Here is a 16,086-nt window from a genome sequence, read left to right on the forward strand (position 1 = left end):
AGACTGGATTGCAGGAAGTTTTATTTTAGCCAGCCAGTTATAAATTACTGGAATAAGTTATCTACATGGGTAGTAGAGGCTGACAGTTTGAGGAAGTTCAAAGGTCGGCTGGATAATTACTTATGGGAGGAGGGAAACGCATAGGTTGTCTGTTTCCTTTTCTTTTATTAATTATTTATTTTTTAAAATTTTCTTCTTCTTCTTCTTCTTCTTCTTCTTATTATTATTATTTTTTTTTTTTTTGGCTGGTGCAGCATAAGCACCAGCAGAAGCCATAGGCTTCCTTGCACCATGTGGCCATTACTAATGCTAATACTAATTTTTACTGCCAAGGTCATACTGAGTTTAAAACGAGAGGAAAAGATTTTGTTCTTTGCTCATGGGTCCCGGGTGCCAAGCGTTCCGTGGCCAAGCGATTATAGTGCGTCTCTGAAAGTGTTTTCTAAAAAGAGAATTTAAGCAATCAGTTTATATTTTTAGTTTCAAACACCGTTTTCTTAATTTATATATTAGAGTAGCTCTCTCGCACTACAAGAAGTAGGCAGAAGCCCAGAAAGGAAAATCACCTTTCTGTTTCCTTTTCTATTAGTACTAACTACTAACTCAGCCGCTTGGTCACCTCGTGGCACTGCTCCTGCCTCCCCGTGGCGGGGCCGGAAACCTGGGTGGTAAAGCAAACCCCCAGGGCCAAAAGGAGCAAAACATGGATTTCGACAACTTTCCCCCGATCCAGACAGCAAATCCTAATTCAATGGATTTGCACCATCCCAATAATGACACAAACACCAGAAAGAGACTGAAGACGGATGCTTGCAGAATAGAACATCCAACGTTTCTGATCTTGCATTCTTTAACAAATCAGGCCATAGGCAATCTATCTCCATTTCTCATTCAGAAATGTCTGGAAAGTGTAGCAGGTTTCCCGAAAATGGTGAGACGTCTTAAATCTGGCGACCTACTGGTTGAGACCACCAGCTCCAAACACTCTGAGTCCCTTCTGAAAATATCCACATTTGATGGAATTCCAGTCACGGTGTCACCACATGCTACACTCAATACATCCAAAGGTGTCATCTCAGAATGGGACTTAATGAATGTCTCAGAGGAGGAAATTGTAAATGAATTGCAAGATCAGAAGGTCATACAGGCGAAAAGAATTATGCTGAAGAAGGATGGCGAACTTATCCTAACTCGCAGCATCATACTGACATTTAGTTCACTAAACCTACCTACATCGGTGAAAGCTGGGTATCTAAACTGCCACATTCGCCCATATATTCCAAACCCATTAAGATGTTATAAATGTCAGAAATTCGGACACTCCCAGTCTGTCGAGGTGATGCGGTATGCCCTAACTGTGGCTCGAAAGAGCATGCCCAAGCTGATTGTAAATCACAGTCCTCACTCTGCCCTAACTGCAAAGGCAACCACCCAGCCTTCTCTAAAACATGTGACCAATGGAAGTATGAAAAGAAAATCCAGAAATACAAGGTAGGAAAAAAAGTCTCATTTTCAGAAGCAAGAAAACAAATACAGCAACTGATACCAAAACATACATATGCTGATGCTACCAAAAGATTTCACACAATATCCGTTCAAACTGACACATCAATACCACCAAGCATTTCTATTTCTGAATGGGCACGATCTATACTCTCTTCCATACCACAGTCCTCAAAGCAACAGACTTCAACCAGATCTAGTAACACGCCAGTCACGATACCACCTGTTGCTGCTTCAGCTTCCGTAAGACCTGCTCAAAGAGAAAATTCTGATCCCATTAATAAGCAGCATGCTGAATCTTCTTCTGCTATGGACACAAATGAGGCTTGCAATCAAGAAGAAAATGAAACCATTCTGGAAATCCATCCAGAAGACAAAATAGAAACCAGACCTGTTTTTTCAAAAAGAGAGAAAATGAAAGCTGACCACCTGAAACAGATTTCCAAAAAGCAGACAGACGCAGCTAGTCCATTTAAATCCAAACAATGAAAAACACCGTACAATGGAATTGCAGAGGCTTTCGCAGCAATATTGACGACATCCACGAAATAATTATGAAACATAATCCAATTGGAATCTGCTTACAAGAGACATATTTAACATCTCGGTTGTCTCCCTCGATAAAAAATTATACTCTCTTTCGGCAAGACAGACCTACAACCACAAATGCTCATGGAGGGGTAGCCATACTCGTGGATTCACGAGTCCCTTGTAAACGCATTCCGCTACAAACTACCATTGAAGCTGTTGCCACGCGAATAGCGATTGGCATTAGCCTAACACTAGTTTCTATCCATCTGCCACCCAGTTATCCTTGTACCTTTCAAGAACTTCAAGATCTTATTGTGCAGCTGCCAACCCCTTTCTGTTTATTGGGCGACTTCAATGGACACAATCCATTGTGGGGATCTCCGAACATAGACGCCCGAGGACAACTCATTGAAATGCTTGTCGACAGACAAAATCTAACCATATTAAATACAGGCTCACCAACTTATTTCCATCTCCCAACAGGATCAGTCTCTGCAAGACCTATCCATCTGCTCTCCTATCCTCTTTCCTAGTATTGAGTGGACTGCTCTGGATGATCCACTCAGTAGTGACCACTACCCAATAATCTGTAAAATACAAACTTCACTCTGCATAACTTCAGAAACCAGCACAAAATGGAAATTTTCTGAGGCAGATTGGACAAAGTATGCTTCTCATGTATCCTTTGACAACCAGACCATTGAATATTATCCAATTGACAAAGCTGCCAACCATATTACAAAACAGATCCTAGTAGCTGCATCTATTGCCATTCCACAATCACAGTCAAGCATCCGTAGAAGCAGAAACTACTGGTGGAATGAGGACTGTAGAAATGCAAAAAAAGAAAAAACCATGCGTGGAATTTATTCTGCAAATACCCTACCACTGCTAACCTGATAAACTACAAAAAACTTAGAGCTAAGGCTTGCCATATTAGTAAGAAAGCAAAAAAAGACTCTTGGATTCGATTCGCAACTGAAATTAATAAAAATACTGATGTAAGAATTATATGGAAAAAAATCAGGCAATTAAATGGAAATTTTCACCCATTGTCCTCCCCACTTATCACCTGGAATGGGCTGGAACTGTCTACTCCTGCAGATATTGCAGATGCCCTAGGCGCAGTATTTTCAGTTGTCTGAATCAATGGCATACGAACCATCTTTTCAGAAGATTAAGACTTCAGCTGAAAAATCCCAGCTTAATTTCAGAACCAAATCGTTTCTACCATACAATCAACCACTCACTATGCTAGAACTTCAAGAGCCTCTATCCACTGCAAGGAACAGCACTGCTGGCCCTGATGGAATATACAACATAATGCTACAACATCTAGATAATAAATCGCTATCTTCCCTTCTGACATTCTATAATCGCATCTTCATGGAACATTCATTCCCCAGTTCCTGGCGTCACTCTTTTGTACTGGCAATACCCAAACCAGGGAAAGATCTCTCTATGCCTAATAATTATAGACCCATTTCTCTCACCAGCTGCTTAAGTAAACCCTAGAAAAAATAATACACCGTAGACTAACATAGTACCTTGATTCCCAAAACATGATATCTGATAATCAATTTGGTTTCAGGAAAAACCGATCATCACTAGATCTTATGATCAAAGCAGAAACAAATATTAGGAATGCATTTATTCAAAATAAGCATCTCGTCATGGCATGTCTCGATATAGAAAAAGCCTTTGACACCACTTGGCGTTTTGGCATCCTGAGAGCTCTTCATTCCCTGGATTTGAGAGGTCACCTTACTTCATACAGAATTTCCTACAGCAGAGGACCTTTCAAGTACGCTACCGGCAAGTCCTTTCCAAAACATATATACAAGAAGAAGGAGTCCCTCAGGACTCTGTTCTTAGTGCAACTTTGTTTGCAATAAGAATAAACCAGTTGACTAAAATTATTCCCAATACAGTGAATTCATACCTTTATGCCCGATGACCTGACGATCTCTCGCAGTTCACAAAACATGAGTTATATTGAGAGGCAACTTCAAACATCAATCAATAAAATCGAACTATGGATGACACAGAATGGTTACCATCTTATCAGAAATCTAGTGTTATTAATTTTTGTAACAAACGAAAGATGCACCCAGATCCTGAAATACACTTAAGAAACCAACCTGTCACTGTTGTGAACAACGTTCGTCTTCTTGGTGTGATTTTTGACAATAAATTGAACTTTAAAGAACACATTAAACATCTACGGACTGTTTGCCAGAAAAAAATGAACTTACTAAGAGTTATTTCTTCTACATCGTGGGGTGCAGATCGTTACACCTTACTTCACGTATATAGAGCCCTAATCAGATCTCGCCTTGATTATGGTGCCCCTGTGTATGATTCTGCTAGGGAAAATGTGGTAGCACATCTTTCCCCTATTCAACATTCTGCCCTCAGGATTGCTGTAGGTGCTTATAGAACATCGCCAGCACAAAGTCTTTATATTGAAACCCATGAACCTCTCCTCAGACTCAGGAGAAAGATGTTACTCCTAAATTATGCGGCCAAAATTCAAAGTATATCTACTCACCCCATTCGGCCAATACTTAATGATCCACAGTTCTCTATGCACTATAGAAACAAACCTAGAGCAGCTCAACCTACTGGTATCAGATTGCAGGCATTATCGCAAACCTGGAATATACATCTTGACAAAGTCTTCCAAAATTCAAACAGTGCAGATCCTCCATGGTATTCTATTAAAGCATCCTGTGATAGCTATTTCCTAAACTGGGGAAAACATTCGCTTGAAAATATCAATATACAGCAACTCCATACTGCTCACACATAAAATTATCCACATTTTACAAAAGTATACACTGATGGATCAAAGTCAAAGTGGAGTCGGGGCTGCAGCTGTCTTTCCCTATAACACCATCTCTTTTTCCTTGCCCACTGAATGCAGCAGTTACACACCAGAATTATGGGCCATCAACCTTACCTTAGAAAATATCCTCCATCTTTCCAACACATCCTGTAATAGCAATAATAAAATCTCGACTGATGCATATCCAAGAACACCAGCAAGTAGTCATCTTTTGTTGGATCCCAGGCCACATGGGGATATCAGGGAATGAAAAAGTGGATTATGCAGCAAAACAATCATCCATCATAGCATCGACAGATTACTACGTTCCGTATATTGACTATAGATCCTATATAAGACATGTATGTAAGGAACAGTGGACACTTCTATGGCAAGCTGAGCCGCAGAACAAGCTCCTGCAAATAAAATCTGAACCACAGTTATGGGCTTCCAGTTTCCGTGTAAACAGAAGGGAAGAAGGCCTCCTGTCCAGAGCGCGAATCAGCCACAGTCACCTCACCCATCTTTATCTACTCACAGGAGACGATCCCCCTAAGTGTACGCACTGCAACTCTCTTCTCACAATCAAACACATTCTCATTGATTGTACACTATACACTGATGCCCGAAAAGCCTCATTCAGTATTCTACGAAATCTTCAAGAACCTTTAACACTTCGTCATATTATAGGCAATGATGCAAATCTTCAAGAATTTTTCTGCTTCCTCAAAGAGATACAGCTATATGATCGCATCTGATATGATTTTATAATCACAATGTCTGAACTCCATATCTTTGATAGGTGCAATATGGCCATAGTAGCCCTTGCGCCAGAAATAACAATACCAATACCAATCTTTGCTCATGAAGAAGTACTTTATGGCTGCAATGTGACTACTTGACGCACAAGTTCCCATTGAAAAATGATGTTTTTATAAATGCTCAGATAGTACAAATTTCATCATTTGACAGTGCATTATTTTCAAATTTGAAATTTTTTGTAGTCAAGTAGTTTGTAGTGTTGTTAAAGATGAAGAAATAGATATTTTTCGCATCAGTTATGACAATTTCAGTGTGAGAATCTACCAGATACTACTTTGAAAGAAGAAAAAAGAATTAATGTACAGTGTTCTTTGGTCAGGGAAACGAACAAGTGCACAAGGAAAGCTTTAAATATAACAGATTATTCCACATCATCCTTGGAATGTTAATAATTCCTCATAGCAGTGCTGAGTGTGAGAAAATATTAGTAGGCAAATTTAGAATTTAATGTACTTTGGGTATTTCTATCCCTAAAAACATTCTTTGTGTGTGAATGTAGATGCAAATTATCATCAACATTAATACCATTCACGTCTAGCAGACCAATATGTTTCATCCCTTTCCTTATAGCATTTGCATAAGTAAAGAAGTCTTTATTACTTTTTTTTTTGCTAGTAACTTCTTGTAATCTACCTTAGCTTGCCTAACTCCCTTTATGACTTGATATATATATATATATTTATTATATTATATATATTATTATTAGCCATATGGTGCAAGGAAGCCTGAGGCTTACGCTGCACCAGCCAAAAAAAAATTTGAGTACCCTGAGAGAGAGAGAGAGAGAGAGAGAGAGAGAGAGAAAGAGAAAGTAGGAGGGAATCACCAAAAAAGAGAAGAATGATGATAACCAGCTCAGGACTCTGGGTGTGCCAAGCCCATACTCACCAGATGTGAGCCCCTGATTGCAGACTACTTTATACTTTCTGTATCTGCTGATAATTTAGACACATCCTATGCATTTTTCTTCTTGCCACTAGTCTCATCAGTCCATATAATACTGGTTTAGGTCTAAGCCTCGAACAGTATCTCTTATTTGGTATGAAAAGCCTAGTAGAATCTACAATTACTTTAATGATTGCTTCCCTTTTAGAATTTGCTGTTTGTAACATCATCAGTTGGCCCCACTGAACAGAATTTAGTGACTATCCAAAAATCATTTTGGTCACCTTTACAAAAGCAAAGCTCCTTCCCTTTACCCATGTCAGTGTTTACATCTTTAAATAAATCTCACATCAACACACCCGTGATCACTGCCATCTAGTAGTTCTTTTATCTGGAGATTCTTAATGCATGAAAAGTCACTGCTTATAATCTGATCAAGAGTAATGCTTTTCTCTTTTTGCCTCTCCTAACATGCTGGTGTAGAAAGCAGTCATCCAATAAATCCAGAAAAGTTTTGCTACTGTGTGTCCAATCCATAAGTTCCAGTCAGTATCTGGGAAGTTAAAATCTCCCATTATAAGAAATTTTCTGATTTACCGGCCTACTCTGTTTGTCTGTATAGTTGTTTTTCATACTGATTCTAGTCATTAGGTCCTGTAACAATGACTGCCCCAGGTGCCAAGCAATTCTAGTACATTTATGAAAACATTTTCTCTAAAGAGCATTTCATCAAACAAATTCTGTTTTTTGTTTCAAAAACTTTTTCTTGATTTGTATATCAGAGTAGATCTTTTGACCTACAAGAAGTAGGCAGAGGCCCAGAAAGGAAAGCCACCTTTCTGTTTCTTTTCCCAGAAGTACCGGCTAACTAACTCAGCTGCTTGGTCACCTTGTGGTACTGCTCCTGTCTCAGGCAGGTGGGAAGGAGCAGCAGCGTGTGGCACACGCTTCTTGATTAGACCGGGGTTCGAGCCCGTCACCACCAGATACGGAAGATGCAGAAAAGTCAGGGAATGACCACCTGTACAGTTTCTTATTATACTCTGATGAATATAATAAGAAACTGTACAGGGAAATAGAGTGGGGTGGTAAATCAGAGAGTCTTATAATGGGGGATTTTAATTTCCCAGATATTGACTGGAATTTGTGGGTTGGTCACTCACACACTAGCAAGGCTTTTGTGGATTTATTGGATAATTGTTTTCTACATCGGCATGTTCGGGAGGCAATTAGAGGGAGTAATACTCTTGATTTGATTATCAGTAGTGATTCTTCATGCATTAAGAATCTGCAGATAAAGGAACTACTAGGTGGCAGTGATCACAGTGTGCTGAAGTGGGATTTACTCAAAGAGGTAACTACGATCAGGGGTAAAGGGAAGGGTATTTGCTTTCATAAAGACGACTACGATGGTCTGAGACAGTATTTAAATTCTATATAGTAGGACCAACTGAGGATGTTACCAACAGTAAATTCAAAATGGGAAGCATTCAAAGAATTTATCTTGGAAGCTACTAGGCTTTACATACCAACTAAGAAATATTGTTCAAGATTTAGGCCTAAATGGATGTCAAATGAACTAATGAAACTTATGGCAGAGAAGAAAAATGCATGGGATACATATAAATTAACATGTGACACAGAAACCTATGAAAGATATAAGTTGATCTGTAACCAAGTTACAAAGGAGGTTAGGCAGACGAAGGCAGATTACAAGAAATCTTTGGCAAGGGATGCAAAGAAAAACAGCAAAGAGTTTTTTACTTATGTAAATTCTAGAAGGAAAGGGATGAATCAGATTGATCCACTTAATATCAATGGTTCAACTGTTGATGAGCCTGCTCGGGTGGCTAACAAACTAAACAAATATTTTGCATCAACATTCACACATGAGGAGTTATTCAGTGAGGGGAATGCCAGAGGTGTATTCAACTCTGGCAGTAAGCTAGATAATCTTGTAATAACTGAGAGTAAAGTGGAGGAGAAATTGTTGAAGATAAACACAAGAAAGGCACCTGGGGTGGATGGGATCTATCCAGTTATATTAAAGGAGGCAGCAAAGGAAGTAAGCAAACCCTTAGCCATAATTATGAGAGTTTCCTTGGACTCAAGGGAGGTACCCATAGACTGGAAATGTTCAAATGTGACTCCAATTCACAAAGGAGGATCAAAGGCTGACACAAGTAATTATAGACCTGTGAGTTTAACTTCTATTCCAGGAAAATGAATGGAGGCACTGCTTAAAGAAGCACTGCAGGATCATCTAGACAAGATTTCAATTATAGCTTGGACACAGCATGGTTTTGTTAAGGGAAAGTCTTGCCTGACCAGTTTGATTGGATACTATGATGCAGTCACAAAAGAACTGGATGCAAGGAATAACTTTGATATTATATACTTGGATCTTAGAAAGGCTTTTGATACTGTTGCACATGGAAGACTGCTGCACAAATTGGAGCAGTGTGGCATTGGAGGCAAATTATTGCTATGGATAAAGGGGTGGTTGAGGGAGAGAAGACAGAGAGTGGTAATCTCTGGACACTGCTCATCGTGGACTAATGTTATTAGTGGAGTCCCTCAGGGTTCAGTGTTGGGTCCATTGTTGTTTTCTGTATTTATAAATGTCTGTCTATTGATGATGGTATATCAAGCTTAATGTCCAAGTTTGCAGACGATACAAAGGTTGGCAGGGTTGTTAAGGACACTACTGACACTATGCTGCTGCTGCAGCAGGATCTGGAAAGGTTGAGCAGATGGGCAAATGAAGTTTAACATTGACAAATGTAAAGTACTACATATGGGAAACAGCAACCCCAGAGCAACGTATCAACTCTGTGGTACTACACTGACAGTGGTAGAGAATGAAAGGGACCTGGGGGTGGTTGTGCAGGCAGATATGAAGATTTCTGAGCAGTGCAGACGGGCTGCAAGAGTAGCTCATGGTGTATTGTCGATGATATGTAGGAATTTTTCTAGCAGGGATAAGGAGGTGATTATTCCCTTGTATAAGGCAGTGGTCAGGCCACACCTTAAGTACTGTATACGGGTCTAGAGGCCTCATTTCAAGAAGGATGTAGAGCTGCTGGTACGAGTCCAGAGAAGGGCAACAAGATTGGTGAATGGAACAAAGGGTTGCTCTTATGAAGAAAGGCTTAAGTTTTGCAAATTACAGTATCCGGAGACTAGGCACCTGCGAGGTGATCTGATAGAGGTGTATAAAGCCTTGAATGGTTTGAGCATGCTCAGTGCTGATGGAATTCTTCCTCTTGCTCAGAATGATCACCTGAGAGGGCATAAATGCAAATTGAGGAAAGATAGATGAGTGGAAATTTGCCTTTAGCCAGCGGGTAGTTGGTTGGTGGAACAGACTTCCATCCCTTGTTGTGGAAGTTGATAGCCTAAATAAATTTAAGGCTCAGCTGGACAGGTATTTCGAACAAATGGAAGGATGGAGTGGAAGTGGTTTTTTTTTATTATTTTTTTTTTTTATTTTTGGCTGATGCTGCATAAGCTTGCTTTCTTGCATCATATGCCTCTACTAATGCTAATGCTAAAGCAAAACTGTCTACCTGGGACACATCCTTAGAAATGTGAAATATAAATTTAAATAAATATAAATTTCTTCAAGTAATAATAGAGGGAAAGAGAGAAGTGGGGAGGAGGAAACTTTCTTGGCTGAAAAACACCTGCAACTGGAATGGCAGATCAGCTGAAGATCTTTTTCATCTCGCCCAAGACAGTGAGACGTACAGCGTGGTGATCGCCAACCTCCAGTAGGAGACTGCATCAAAAGAAGAAGAGAAATCTTCATTCCCTTGACCTGAGAGGCAATTTACCATATTTCATACAGAATTTCCTACAGTACAGGACCTTTCAAGTTTGCTATTGGCAAGTCCTTTGGTCAGATTTTCGACAAATTGAACTTCTCAGAATATGTCAAAGTCTTAAGGATTGCTTGCTAGAAAAAAATTAACTTACTAAGAGTAATCTCTTCCACATCATGGGGGTGCAGATCATTACACCTTGCTTCACTTGTATAGACCTCTAATCAGATCTTCCCTTGATTATGGTGCTCCGGTATATGATTCTGCTAGGGTAAGCCTGGTAGCACAACTTGCCCACATTCAATGTTTTGCCCTCAGGATTTCTATAGGTGCATATAGAATGTCACCAGTACAAAATCTTTATATTGAAACCCATAAATTTCCCCTAAGCTTCAGGAGAAAGATGTTACTGCTGAACTATGCAGCGAAATCTGAAATCTACCTCCCCACCCCATTAAGCCTATACTTAATGATTCACAGTTCACAATGTACTATAGAAATAAACCCAGGGCTGCTCAGCCTACTGGTATCAGATTGCAGGCATTATCACAAACTTGAAATATACATCTTGACAAAGTCCTCCAAGATCCAAACAGTTCAGATCCTTCATGGTCTTCTATTAAACCATCCTGTGACAGTTATTTCTAAACTGGGGAAAATGTTCCCTTGCAAATCGGTAAGGGAATGTTTTCAATCAATATCGAACAATTGCTTATTGCTCACACACAAAATTGCCTGCACTTTACAAAATATACACTGATGGATCAAAGTCTGAATGTGTAGTTGGTGCTGCAGCTATCTTGCTCTATAACACTATCTCTGTTTCACTTGCCGCTGAATGTAGCATTTATACAGCTGAATTATGAAATGTTTGAAGCTTGCCCTAGACAATATTCTCCATCTGTCCACCCAAAAGAGTGTAATATATACAGACTCACAGAGTGCACTTTTAGCTTTGCAAAATTGCTCCTTGCCAATGCATCCATTAATAAAAACCATAAAATCTCAGCTGATGCATATCCACAAGTAGACTTATTTTGCTGGATCCCAGACCACACTGGGATATCAGGGAATGAAAAAGTAGATTATGCAACCAAACATTCTTCCACCATAACATCGCCAGATTATTTCGTTCCATATATTGACTACAGATCCAATATAAGAAGTATATGTAAGGAACAATGGATGCTTTTATGGCAAGCTCAACTGCATAACAAGCTCCTTCAAATAAAATCTGAACGACAGTTATGGGCTTCCAGTTTCTGCGTAAACAGAAAGGAAGACATCATCTTATCCAGAGCACAAATTGGTCACAGTCAGCTCACACATTTCTCTTCTCACAGGAAATGATCCTCCACAGTGTATGGACTGCAACTCTCTTCTCACAAAAAAGCACATTCTCATTGAATGTACGTTATACACTCATGCCCAAAAAGCCTCATTCAGTTTTCTAAAAAAATATTGAAGAACCTTTGACACTTTGTCATAACATAGGTAATGGTGCAAATCTCCCGGAATTTTTCTGCTTCCTAAAATGGATACATCTATATGATTGTTTCTGACTGTTCTTATAGTCGCCGTGTGTGACCTCCATCTCGTTGATAGGTGTAATATGGCCAAATTAGCCCTTGCACCAGAAATAACAATACCAATATGACAAAAACACACTCCAACTCTCACATCTGTTTTCCCAGTGCTTTTGTCACGCCTGGACACATTGCACTGGACACCCACAATGACTGGATACACTGATATAGATTCTACATGTTTCTTAACCCCAGGGGCTCACATCTGGTGAGTATGGACTTGTCACACCCAGGGTCCTGAGCTGGATATCATCATTCTTCTCTTTCTTGATGATTTCCTTTTACTTACTTCTCTCTCAACACACACACACACAGGGGGTAACTCAGAATTTTTTTTTTTTGGCTGGTGCAGCATAGGCCTCAGGCTTCCTTGCACCATATGGCTAATAATAATAATAACTACAGGCATAACTCCTTCCCATCCTGTAATGTTTCCCTATATTCAAATTTTGCCTCCCTTATAACTGAATGGCACCATGTCTCTAGTGTCCCTACAGTGCCCACATTTGATGACTTAAATAATGCTTCAAATTCATCAAATGTGTTTACTATACTTCTAGAATTAGTGTACACACAAGTATACAAGCAGCTGTTTTTACTATTAGTAACCATAACACAGCCGATATATTTGCTTGTTTCGAAGGCCCCCCCCCCAGCAGGCCTTGTAATCCCTGACACGGGACATGCAGCAGTCTGGAAAGGCTGCTGCATGTCCCAATAGAAGCAGTGCAACAATCACTTTCCCACCTCTGCCTGTGGCTGCCATTAATCTGTTAGTCTGTGGATCCCCATGCGAACAGGTTTCCAACCCACCTAACATTGCCTCGATAGATCAACAAATATTCTTGCACCTATTTAAGTGTATCCCATCCCTGTAAAAACAGTCTACTCTATTAAGAAACAGAGTAGACTATGCTGATAAAAATTCTACCTCATTAGCCTTTCATAGTCTCTCCAGGGCCAAATTGATTGACTAGGCTCTCAGAACCCGTCATTTTTTTTTTATCAACCCATCTTATGAAAGCCTACTCAAGCTATATAATTGTGTTAGAATTTGAGAAGCCATAAAACTATATAAATAAAATATCCTATACAAATTTTTTGTTTGTTATTTGGTTTTTAAGAGCATAAGCAACTAAGGCCATATTGCTCTGGGGATATGCGGTGGTCATTCCCTGACCTTTCTGCATCCTCCGTATTTGGTGGTCATGGGCTCAAACCTCGGTCTAATCAAGAAGCGTGTGCTATGCACTGCTGCTCCTGCCCACCTGGCTACGGAGGCACCCCTATACAAATTAGGGCATGGTGTACAAAATAAATTATGTACCCACTTATGTTTTTGGCACGACTTTCTTTTATTAAAAAAATTTTAATTAAAAAATTAAAATATTTTAAAATAATAGATAGCAAACATTTCCTTTTATTTAGATTGCTTTGTTTTTATTTTTTTTAAATGCTATTCCAGTTGATCTACGAGAGACATGTTAGGTACAACAATAATAGCCAAAAAAGATGGCTATTATTGTTGAATGCTATTTTGCATTATTCCAATTAAGAAAAAAAAAAAAAAAAAAGATTTTTTTGTGATTTTATTTTATTGTTTAAATAACAGATAGTACTGTAAACAATTTTAATTTTCTATCATTTATTTCCAAAAAAAATAGTAGTGTATAAATACACTTCACACCTATGTTCATATGACTTCTGTTTTGTGGCATGCTCACTTGAGGGTTAAGAATATAAAATGAAATTTACATTTTATTTGCTTAATTATTATTATTTTAAATTTATTTATTTATTTGCCTGTTTATCTTATATTTTTCAGAAAGGAGACAATATCAAAAAATTCCGTGAAGAGGTAAGCTGTTAAATGCAAATACAAGTATAAAATGTATAGAAATATGATTTAAAAGAACCAGGAGAGACAATTAATTTCATCCATTCAATTAGTCTTTCTAGCAAATAAATAAAATTATCATTGCATAGTTAATGATAAAATTATTTACCTTTTCAGATGCAGCTGTAGCCATGACAAGAACATAAAATTTTCTGTGATATTGTCCTATTTTAAACAATGAAAAGAAACAGATTCGTTTATTTGTGGTTGACCTTTTTTAGACATACATACGTAGACAAAGTACACATGTGTACTTGTAAGTGTATCTCAATACAGCATAGTATATGTTGTGTAAAATTGTTTTGGATCCTTTCCAAAAAAAAAAAAAAAAGTTTCTCATCACTTTATTAATTTCAGTGAAAATAGGTTATCTTGACATATTTTATAAATATGTTTCTATTCTTGCTATAGAGAAAGTGCTGCTCTAGTTTAATCCTTGGTATCTGCCTCATTTTGCTAAAGCAAACTGATAATCTAATTGATGGTGAAGATTTCTTGTGATGACCAACAATCTTAATGTAGGATGACTAAAAAATCTTGGAGATGTTCACTGTGTATGAGCAGAAGCTTATTTCATGGACTCCTTCTTCAAAAATTGCAACCACATAAGAAGAAATGTGCACAGTTAACAATTAATAGTAAGGAACACAAATTAGGCTACATTGTTAAGAAAGGAATAATTATTATCACTGAGTTTGGAAATAATCATGCATTTCCATCTCATAGTGACTAGAGGATATTCAGGGATATACAGAGGATATTCAGGGATATCAGAGGATATACATAAGAAGAAATGTGCACAGTTAACAATTAATAGTAAGGAACACAAATTAGGCTACATTGTTAAGAAAGGAATAATTATTATCACTGAGTTTGGAAATAATCATGCATTTCCATCTCATAGTGACTAGAGGATATTCAGGGCTGCAGTCTGAATATCCTCTAGATGTACAATAGAATGCCAGAAATTCACTACAAACAGGATAAACAAATTTGTTTTGGGGTTTTATGAAAATCATTCAGTTAAAAGGAGGGGAAGAAGCTAGCAATTCTGCAATGGTGTGACCTTGGATGGACCTGTGATATGAAACCTACAGTTAGCAGTGGTGCAGGAAAACACAACATTCTGTATGGAGAGAGAAATCGCTAGCAACTATTATAAAAACCAACATGTGCTGAGGAAAGGACAAATGACTCAATCAAATTTTACAAATCCATTAGTATTATAATAATCCTAACTGTGGGGCTTTGCTCGCCAACCTCCACACGCTTTTCTACGTAAAATGTAGAGGTATGACTGAGTCAGTCAAATCTTTTCTACATAAAAGACACACCTGTTAAAAGGCACCGATCAATATCTAATCAGGAAATGACCTATGCAATTATTTACCTGTGCATTTGTAGTGACGTAATTGCCCCACCCACTTGTACCACGCATCCCTCTTCTCCCATTGACTATCCCACCATGCAGCACTGTCAAGGTGGAATAAATATCACTATGTAATTATTTACCTGCGTTTGCATAGGTCACTTAGGAAAAGGCCTTTTGCTTTGGGTTCCATAATGCATGAGGAATATTGTTGCATCCAAAAGAGCAGGATTAAAATATATACAAACTATACAAATATTTTAAATATTTACAAAATAGTAATAAACTATTTACAAATATACAAACTATATTGGGCCCCTTCATCAACTGACATTACAATGGAACATCAAATGATGCCGGATGTGGTCATGTATTAGACAGTGAAGCACGTGCACGAGGTTGGTGAACATTATGGAGGCAGTTGTCTTTCGGTGGAATACAACTATTATTTACCTGCACATTTTTAGTGACCTAATTGCCCCACCCTCTTCTCCCATTGGCTCGAATTAGTGACATAGTTGCCACACCCTCTTCTCCCACTGGCTTGAATAAGTGACATAATTGCCCCGTCCTCTTCTCCCATTGACTCAAATAAATATCACTCGGAGGAAAACTTTTTTAATGTATAGATAGATAATAGAAATTAAGATAAATTTTCTGTCTGTTTGCTGAAACAACCACATATAGTCAGAGGAGTTCACAAAAATAGAGGGATACAAGAACATTACCATATTTGTAGTTATATGTGCTGGACCCATGATCACTTAAAGCACGTGTACTTCTTCTGGACCTTCAGACTTGACCACTTGGTTATGGCAGCTGTTAAGTTAAGTAAATTGAAA

General features: G+C 38.4%; 1 protein-coding gene across 1 annotated transcript in view; it reads left to right on the top strand.

Moving 5' to 3' along the window:
* The window catches only part of LOC150090888 (poly(rC)-binding protein 3-like), a 646,900-nt gene that overhangs the window by 282,189 nt on the left and 348,625 nt on the right, over nucleotides 1-16,086 (top strand). Inside the window, 1 exon segment of the mRNA XM_090373382.1 lies at nucleotides 13,804-13,836. Within this exon segment, the coding sequence (XP_090229508.1) occupies nucleotides 13,804-13,836 (33 nt within the window).

The sequence above is a fragment of the Mastigoproctus giganteus genome, chromosome 1 (assembly GCF_048544385.1).
Source record: "Mastigoproctus giganteus isolate SK-2022 chromosome 1, ASM4854438v1, whole genome shotgun sequence".
Classification (NCBI taxonomy): domain Eukaryota; kingdom Metazoa; phylum Arthropoda; class Arachnida; order Uropygi; family Thelyphonidae; genus Mastigoproctus; species Mastigoproctus giganteus.